This window comes from Primulina huaijiensis, chromosome 7, assembly GCF_012295235.1.
Source record: "Primulina huaijiensis isolate GDHJ02 chromosome 7, ASM1229523v2, whole genome shotgun sequence".
NCBI classification, from domain to species: domain Eukaryota; kingdom Viridiplantae; phylum Streptophyta; class Magnoliopsida; order Lamiales; family Gesneriaceae; genus Primulina; species Primulina huaijiensis.
The window spans coordinates 109,691-119,054 of NC_133312.1; the positions used below are offsets into that span (position 1 = coordinate 109,691).

At 40.3% G+C, this 9,364-nt stretch overlaps 1 protein-coding gene across 1 annotated transcript; it reads right to left on the reverse strand.

The window, feature by feature from the left end:
- Nucleotides 1–6,286: 6,286 nt before the first annotated feature.
- Nucleotides 6,287–9,364, reverse strand: LOC140981276 (ACT domain-containing protein ACR4-like). The gene is made up of 7 exons (XM_073447632.1): nt 9,131–9,364; nt 8,910–8,955; nt 8,574–8,688; nt 8,402–8,469; nt 7,313–7,909; nt 7,053–7,157; nt 6,287–6,947 (listed from the first exon to the last, which is right to left on the reverse strand). Exons 1-7 carry the CDS (start codon nt 9,202–9,204, stop codon nt 6,600–6,602), a joined length of 1,353 nt encoding a protein of 450 aa, XP_073303733.1. The 5' UTR covers nt 9,205–9,364; the 3' UTR covers nt 6,287–6,599.

Here is a 9,364-nt window from a genome sequence, read left to right on the forward strand (position 1 = left end):
GTGTAACATATACTAAACACCTTTGTCATACATAGGGTGTTAAGAAATTTTACCTATCAACCTCTTGAGGTTGATGATGGCTCCAACCAAAGTGTAAACACTTTAGCTCTTGTATGTAGACAATCTTCAAGCCTCCTCCTACCTTCAAATCAAGCCCACCACCAACTAAGTAGATCCTCTCATATTTTGCACTAGAAAAATATGAGGATTTTTCTTTGAGAAGAGATTTGTTTCTCCAACAATTGAAGAACAAAAAACTTGAGAGAAATTGAGTGTGAATTTCGGCCAAGCTAGGTCTAGGAGGGAAGGAGAGTGAGTTAATTCCTTGTCTTGGTTGTGAGAAAAGTTGAGACTACTTTTTGCATGCCTTGCAATATTTTAATCAAAAGTATTCCATACCTCTTCATCTCCCAAGCATGCAAAACCTAGTGGGCTTGTAACATTTACAAAGGGCCCATGGACTTTTACTTTAATTGTCTCAAACATATTTGAGCCCAATTAGACTTTACTTGATTTTACTCAAGCCCACTAGTTGAATAATTATTTCCAATTGGGCTCTACAAGTCTCAATGTTATTTAATTAATTCAACACTTGAATTAATTTAATTTATTCCATAATAATGTTTATGAAAATCACAATTTTCAAATACATTATTCACTTGGCCTACTTTTAATTTAGGAACACATTCATAAATTAAAAATTACATTTCACTCATAGAAGTCTTACTTCTATTTTTCTTTACACTTATAAACTCATTTATAAGCCGTTCAACACATTGTACTATTTTAACTTCTCAACGGGATCTAGAAAGCTAGCCTGTGTGGCCCTCAATGGTTCATTGATACAACTAGCTGTGGGTTCACATCTCCATGTGATTCGGACTAAACATGTCCTTATATGAGCATACCCCAATTGCTCCATTCTTACTTATCACCTCCTTGATAACAAGAATGTCAGAACTCAAGTCTGATAGTACCCAACCAATCATGTTAATCGCCTAGCAGCATCGCTTACATGATTCCCTAGGTATCAAATGATAGTGCCTGCAAGAACCATTCAATTATGGTTAGCGTACAGTACGGTCCCTTCAACTCATATATCTCGACCGATTCGACAACCATTGGTCTATCGAGAGTTGTCAATGAATCGATACTATGTGTCATGTCGTAGTTGCATCGATGGTATAATCTAAGAAACCCCTTTCTTAATTACCACCATACTCTGATCAGAGATTTCAAACTACACATACATGAGAACACATAGGATATCCATATCCGAAGGTAAGCGGTGAATCCCGNCACTTGGAAAATCCTTTATGGAGGGTTGTTCAATGCACTCTACAAGGAGCACCTATCTGCATGCTCGGACATCACAATGTCCCCTACCAATGAAACATGGTACTCACATCGCAGATACTAGTCTCGAACTCGAGCGGCCTATATCCTTCTTAGTGGCGGCTGAATCGACTAGGAACCGTTTAGAATATACAGTATTACAAATATGAGTTTCATGATGCTCATCATATGAGCATCTCATATTCTTTCTACTATTTGTATATTCAAGGGCTTTATCTATGCAACTAGCATGGGTATACAGCTAAAGAAGTGCCAAAATAATAATTTCAAATATTATTAAAATAAAGACTGTTCATACATAGAGTTTAAACATGAACCCTCGGCCAACACTTGGCTCGACGGGCACCTACTCTAACACTTAGTAAGACCACGAATGTGGCCTTCATAAAAGAAAGACTACAAATTTGGCATTCAAGAATGTGACAATCACTAAAAGCCCGATATGATGGACATAAAATAAGCCCGCGAATGTGGCATTCCAAAAGCAAGCCCACGAATGTGGCATTCACCATAAGCCCGACCACATGCTCGACAACGTTAATGGGATTCTTAGTCTATGGCTCTTTATTTGAGCTCGAACACTCTTAGGTTGGCGTCGTTGATAATCTATTTTAATTCTGTCTTCCGACCAGCTCGGATAATCAGCATATAAGTTTATTACTTAACCGATTCTTGTTTCAAGTCAAAAGAGTTGGACAGCTATCCAGCTCGAGTTCTTATCTCATTACTTATCCAAATAAAGTTTCAAGTTTATATAGGCACAGACAGCCATCCTGCTCGGGTTTCCTACTTATTACTTAGTCAGTTTTGGTTTCAAGTAAAAAGGGCCTGGACGACCATCCAACTCGGGTTCTTATCTTTCTACTTACCCAAATATGGTTTCGAGTTTTTATGAGCCCGGACAGCCATCGAGCTCGGGTTTCTTATTCCATTATTTAGCCAAAAGTGGCTTCAAGTTTAGAAGTGCTCGGAATGACAATCTTGACCGGGATTTATGTATTTACTTGGACAAATTATTGGTTTTAAGTCGCATATATTCGAGTTCTTACCTTCTTACTTGATTGAATTCTCGGTTGTATATTATAAGTGTTCGGGTGGCAGTCCCGATTAAGCTTCGAGAAAATTACCTAGAAATGTTAATAAGATAGGGACAATATTACAATCACAAAACAATATTACAATCACAAAACGAGTGGCCTTTTATAAAATCAAAATGGTTATTATAATTCCGAATCCAAAATGCCGAACAAGGCATGCAATTAAAAGGAAAATTAAACTAAGGGGCTCTAAGGGTTGGGGTTGGCTGCATCTTGGTCCGCCTGCCCATAAACCTCACCCTTCTCATGCATATCATCAAGGGCACTCTCTGAATCCAGAAATGAGGTCGGGTGCTCGGCCTCAGAATAGTCATTAGCTTGGAATTGGACCAAGCAACCCTTGAACCCCTCTTCAAAGAAGCCCGCAACCCTTCTGGCGCACAGTCTCTCAAAATCCGAGGATTGAATGAACTCATTCTTTTTCCGAGCCCATGTAGCATCAGCCTCCTCTTCATGCTTCCGGGCCTCATCCATCAAGCATTGAATCAGCTCGGCCTTCTTCCAGTTGTCTTGAGCACACTCTAGCTCACACTAGAGGGTATGAAGCTCATCATCATGCTCCGACTTCATGTCTCGTATCCGTCGGGTCACCTCCCATGTCGGGCCAAGATATCGTCCATGCTCTTGGCATTGACCCGAGCTGCAATTCGGGCCTTTTGGGCTTGGAGTGTGTACTCTCCAGCCCAAGCAATGGTCCAACAAAAAGAGATATAAGTTTGATTAGAAGACCACGAAGGGGAACAACATAAATAGTAATTAAGGGTAGAGGGTTACCTGCATAAGCTCGAGGGCTATTGACTCTTCAACCAAGGAGTCGGGGCTGATTGAAGGATCTCCAAGTCCACAGACGAGACTGAATTCTGGAACGAACCCAAAGCCCCGAGCCATCGGGTTTGGACAGAAAGGATATGTCCGGGCTGCGGTGGTTGCCGGCCCCCTCCAGATTCACAAGCTCGGGCATGAAAGAAACCTCACCCATTTCTTTGCCATTGGAAGGATGGACAGCTTGGGACCCTCTGGCTCAAAGGTTTGGGGACCGACCCCTCCTTCTTGGAGGACGTTTTCTTGGAAGGCTGGGGAAGGGTGGGCTCGGCGCAACATCATCGGTAGAGGGCTCGACCTTTTTCCTCTTCAATTTGACCATTTTTGCCTTCATCTCAAGCTTCATCACGCGGTCATCTGCATGTAGAACACATAAGAGTAAGGGTCGGGAGAGTAAATAAAATGAAAATAAAGGGGTCGGAGGACCCTATCTATATCCCTTTTCAGCCCCACTTTTTTTTTGTTGCAAAACTTGTATTTACAGAACAAGTCATCTTCCACCAGACTTCAATGTTAGAACACTCAACGCTCATGGTCACTAAAAAGTTCTTGAAATCGTGGGTCAGCTCGGCTAATTTTTCGGGGAGGGTGAAGTTCACGACCCAGTCCATGTCACAACGCCATGGCTTGGTGGACTTAACAAAAAAATACCTATTGTGCCACCCCTTATGGGAATCCGGCTTCCCTTTCAAGAATTATATTCGAGGTGTATGGATAAGTAAAAAAGACCAGGGACTGTCTTCTGTATCTGAATAAACTCAAGGAGGTTCTCAATACCGAACTTAAGGAGGTTCTCAATACCCATGGGATCTGGAAAAATGAAAATAAAACTCCCAAGGCTAAAAGATACTTAAAAGAATTCGAATTTAGTTGGCTCAGACATATTTGAAAGTATCTGCAAGTAGTTTGGATAATTTTGGGCACAAGAAACCTAAGACCCATTTCTATTTGGTCAACATAGAAAGTATGATATCCCTCGGGGTTTGATGGGCTTGGTCTGTCCGACCAGGGATACGTATACTTATGAGGTATGCTCGATCCCTCTCTGATAGCTGGCCTTAGGTCGGGATCTAAGTGGAAAGACAAGACCCCATACCAGGGTCGGCCTTCTTCCTTCAATCGGACTTCATTGGCTTTCAATTGCCTCAGTCTTTTTTATTTTTCCACTCGGATCTCAAGGGGACAGGGTTCGAGACTGTCCTCCCCACTCTCCTGTCTATTTGCCTAAGTATTCGAAAGGCCCAGGCTCGGATATAAAGGAGCCACGCTCGGCTGCAGAGGGTCCGGGCTCACTTACTTGAGACAATGGATCATCTAGATAGTCTATCAATTCTTGTATGGCAGACTCATCAGGAGAAGATGTCCCTACCCTTAGAATTGATTGAAATAAACAAATTACTGAAAGGGGTTGGATGGTAAGTGGTCATACAAAATACTGGTCGGGAAAGCTCTTGAAAATTTGGTAGGGTAACAACTCGGAAAGAAATAAGGATGAAAATGAAAAGGTAGAAGCTCCTATTTATAGTCGGAATAGGGTCGCGTCAACCGTCCGATCATGATGTAATCAAGGGTACAGACCTTGTCGGGTAGTTGTATAGACACCTCAGGATCCGGGCTGTAAGATAATCTCGTTCGTTCGTTCATGAACAGTTCGGATCCACATCTAGACCGTCCAAAGTATCACATAAGATTCAACAAACACACAACAAATACAAGTGGTTGAGCAAGAAGGGCTCGAGATCCGACCAGACTTTTTAGTCTAAACTTCATTCTTCTTTTAGACTAAAAGAGGGAGGTACTATTGATGTCCCCTAAAATTGCTATGTCTGGACGAATCCAAACCCATCTCAGAATTTGTCCTAGCCCAATAAGACCTAGGCCTCATCGGGTATCAAGGGCCCGACTATCGAGCCCAAAAGTCCGAACCCATATGTTCGGGTCCATGAATCTCTAGTAGCTTCAATCTCCTCAGCACTACTTACTAAAGGTCCATGCTCACTAATGTGGCTGGGAAGTCCGAGCTCTAACGCAGTTAGTGAGTATGGAAACATCTTCGTCGATAAATGAGAAGCTCCGATAAATACGGGATCCGATCAAATCTCATCGAGATAAGGCAAAAGTCTTAGCCGTCATCAAGAGTCTTGGCTGTTGTGATCAGTTAGTCCTACCCCATGATTTTTTTTATCTTAGGTTGAGTCTTATCTTAACAAGAATTCTACTCATGTTGGGTAACTAACTTCTGCTGCCTCTATAAAATCAGGTACTGGTTACGATTTTACGCACTGACATTCTCTTGCTCACTTAGTACTACTATATCTCACTTTTAAGTTTGCTCCCCGGACTGACTTAAGCATCGAAGGGATCATGCTCGGAAAACTCTCCGGCGTCTCCTAACCCTCTTTTGTATGTAAAGAACCCAAAGCAATGACTCGATTCACTTAGCAGCGAAGAGAAAAAATTTTGGTATCATCACCCTGCTTTCGAAAACTGCTTACAGTTCTAACATATAGAAAGTGTGTCATTGGACAAAGGAAGAGAATTAGGTTGGATTTTCTGCTTCTGCTGAATATCATTGCCCATAGCTAGGGTTTTTGAGACATCAAATATAGGGAGGGTCCCACGTGGGAATATGGATGGTGTGGTGCCACTACCTTTTTTTTTAAATATTATTATCAAAATCTCTTTTATAATTATCTTGAATTACTTACGTTTTATATAAATCAATTCATGCAGATTATATTTTCATCGAATTAGCACTCTGGAAGCATTTTTCATAGAATTTAATGTATTAAACAAAAAATTAAATTAACATCATTTTATTTAATAGATCTTTTGTGAGAAGAATCAACCTATCTCCATATTTACAATAATAAGTATTATTTTTGACATAAAACATAATATTTTTTAATTAGTAATCTAAATAAGATATTTGTTTCACAAAATTGATTCGTGAGATCGTCTCACAAAAGTTGTGTTTATTTTATTATAATGATATTCTGACCAACACAAACTATTTCAAATTCTCAACCACATGAATGATTTCAATCACAAATTACCACCATACCTACCAACACAAATCAACCAGTACTAGAAAAACATGTTCATATATTATACTTTGGTGTGACGACCACCTTTGGATTCCCATCGTGAGAGTGGTCCAATAAATCTCAAATACAGCCAGCATACTATTAGTCCGCCCCGTTCCAGCAACAGCTTCACCACGAGAAAGGAAGTTAGGGAGAAAATGAATGGTATTCACAATTCCCTCTAGAATTCAATATAGCTCACCACTATACTATACTACACTATGTACAATAACCAACATCAGGAGCACGATTTTATTAGGCCTAGATTGTACAGGAACTTTTCTGATCTAGAGCGGAACAAACTACCTAAAGAGAATCGCCGGTTCTGCTGCTGTGGCGGTGAAGTTGAGTGCGTGTCATCCTTTACACGAAGTATAGTGAGCCCTATTTCTTTTCGAATAGCTTCGATTGTTTCGCTTTTCACCCGATCGCCTGATGCATCTGTCACGTAGAAAGCATTTAGTGCCTGCGATCCCCTCGTCGTCACCTCTGCTCGGGTAACAGACAGACCATTCTCTCGAAATATACGAGTAACATCAGATAGCAGACCAATCCTGTCCTCGCTACATAATTCAAGCCTTATACCCTGAGAAAACAAGAAATGTGTAAGGAAGACAAGGGATGAAACTTGAATGGAACTCGTGCGGAGACAAGGGATGAAACTTGAATGGAACTCGTGCGGTTGAGGTACCTCGGATGCTCTCCTCCTTATCCCTGCTTCCAAGCAATGAATAACACGTTGTCTCTCTGCTTCTGAGCTAATGGGACGCCCGTCCATATGCCTGATGTAATATTCCTAGCAAAGAAAGAACACGAAGACAGATGATAACAGTTAAATTGATGTTGCTTACGAGGTAATTTTCAAGAAACTGATCGTAAATTAAATGGTTTCCTATTGCTAAGATTTTGAAATCGAGTTTTAAACAAGAATTAGACTGAATCCGAGAATACCTGTTGAGCTTCTGGTCCTTCAGCAATAATTGTCCCATGAAATACGACGTACTGCATATCTGTTAGGGTGCATACAGTATCAAACAGCAGCTTAGGCCGGTCCGGACAGATCAAATTCACAACAGTGTATCCCTTCTCCAAGCAGTTCTCCACCGTCACAAGAGGTCTTACCACCTCAGGAGTCGCACCATTCCCCTCATGACTGTCATAATCTCGATCAGCATACATCATTTGGTGCAGTCTTCTCTGCGTATGCGTAGAACCGACAGAAACCGCAGTATTAGCACTTCGCTTATCCCTGTCTCCTTTCAGAACATAAAGTAGAAGCTGTTTTATATTTGCAAGTCGATCAGGATCAACTATGGCCAATCCATTTGCTTCATCGGTTATGTAAACTACCGATGCCATTCTTGAATTATGTGTCCATACTTCAGCAGCAACTATATTGCACTTGAGATCAGTAAGAACAGCAAAAATCTCAGAGAGCAGTCCGGGTCTGTCTCGGCCTGAAAGCTCTATAGTTGTATGCTCTGCGGTGGGTTGCACACCCACAGATCTTGTCAAGGAACGGAGGCTCTTTCCTTTTGTAACAAGTGACTGAAATACAAGTACACCATAAATGTTTAAACTCTAATGTAGTTCCACAAAGATATATAGTGTGATACAAATAGTCAGATAAAAAACATAAAATGGCCAGCAATACGCTGATATCCAAATGGGCTAGTATTTCTTGAAGGCCATCAACTACGGAAGGAACACCCGTTTGTAGAAAAAAGCCTAAATCAGAAACAGATCACGCTCTCTTCGTCTATTACCATCTTGCCCTCCTTGAAAGTTAAGAGCGTATATATTTGTTTCCCTTTTGGTCCAGAGGCAGAAGAGAAATATAAAATCCTAATTTAAGTAAACAAACAAATGAACCAACAAAAATCAATTCCCAGTGACAACACAACTAATACCCATGGACAAAAATAGGAACCCATTAAGCAATGGATCCTTTCCTAACAGTGAACATGAAAGCCAAAGTTAGAGATTTAACATCTTGCAGGCATTTAATAGTTAGATTCTCGACAGACTGCCAAATAATACCTGCTGGATTCGTTCTGAGATGATGTCCTCGAAGACTTTATTTCCATGCTCATCGGTAACATGGAAAACTGCATACCACAATTAAACACAAGAGAATTTAATCAAGTCTGAAAGAATTTCAGCACAATCAAATCCGATGAGCCTAAGAAAAAGAAAAAGAAATTCAAGCCACCATCCATAAACCATTCCCCATCTGAAGAAATGTAAGCCCTTCTTATTACAAGGTTCAGATCGATAAGAACTTGTGCCACCTCTAACAAACTCCCTCTCCTATTTGCACTGTCAACCTGGAAAATTCAGCATTAAACTAATGTTCTTAAACAGATCATGCATACAATTATTTTCTTGATTCAATCCAGTGGAAGAAATCTAAAGATATTCAATTATTTTTTTCCAAAAATTATGAATTTCGTTATTTACATGCATGAATCGCGTCTCTGGGTCTCTGTCCTGATTCAATGGAATTAAAATTGGAAAAATTAACATATCCCAGAAAAAATTCTCATACCTTGATCAAAGTTGCTTTCTTGTCTGATGCATTGTCAACAGTAACCCTACAGAATTCCATATGAAGAATAATAAAATTCACGCATCAAACCTTTTTCGTAATCTCAACAAAAATTAAATTGAAGCTACAAAGCTTGATATTGGTACATGTATAAAACACAAAAGCATCTCAGTCAAATCCCAGGAACCCAAAATTCAAACGCAATTCGCAGGGTAACCAACCTTGGCGGGTTCATTCTAAGAACAAGTTTTTCATACGCATCATCAACGGCGAGAGATGAAGACCAGTAATCCATTTTCAAGAAATAATTTTGACACAAAAACAAAGCTATAATTCGGACAGAAATCAAGAAAAGATCCGGGTTTCTACTTTGTGTGATAAAAATTTTCTGGTGGTTACGATCAGAGTAAGGAGCTGAGTGGTGATAGAAAAAGGTTGAAATAATCTGGTAGGTG

Bases quoted from the DNA above. Each gene is read 5' to 3' on its own strand.
- LOC140981276 (XM_073447632.1), bottom strand. From the start codon at position 9,204: ATGGATTACTGGTCTTCATCTCTCGCCGTTGATGATGCGTATGAAAAA. The intron at 8,470-8,573 runs GTGGCTTGAATT...TGTGGTATGCAG, and splicing joins TGGGGAATGGTTTATGGATG to TTTTCCATGTTACCGATGAG. The intron at 7,910-8,401 runs GTATTATTTGGC...CTTGTATTTCAG, and splicing joins TCTCAGAACGAATCCAGCAG to TCACTTGTTACAAAAGGAAA.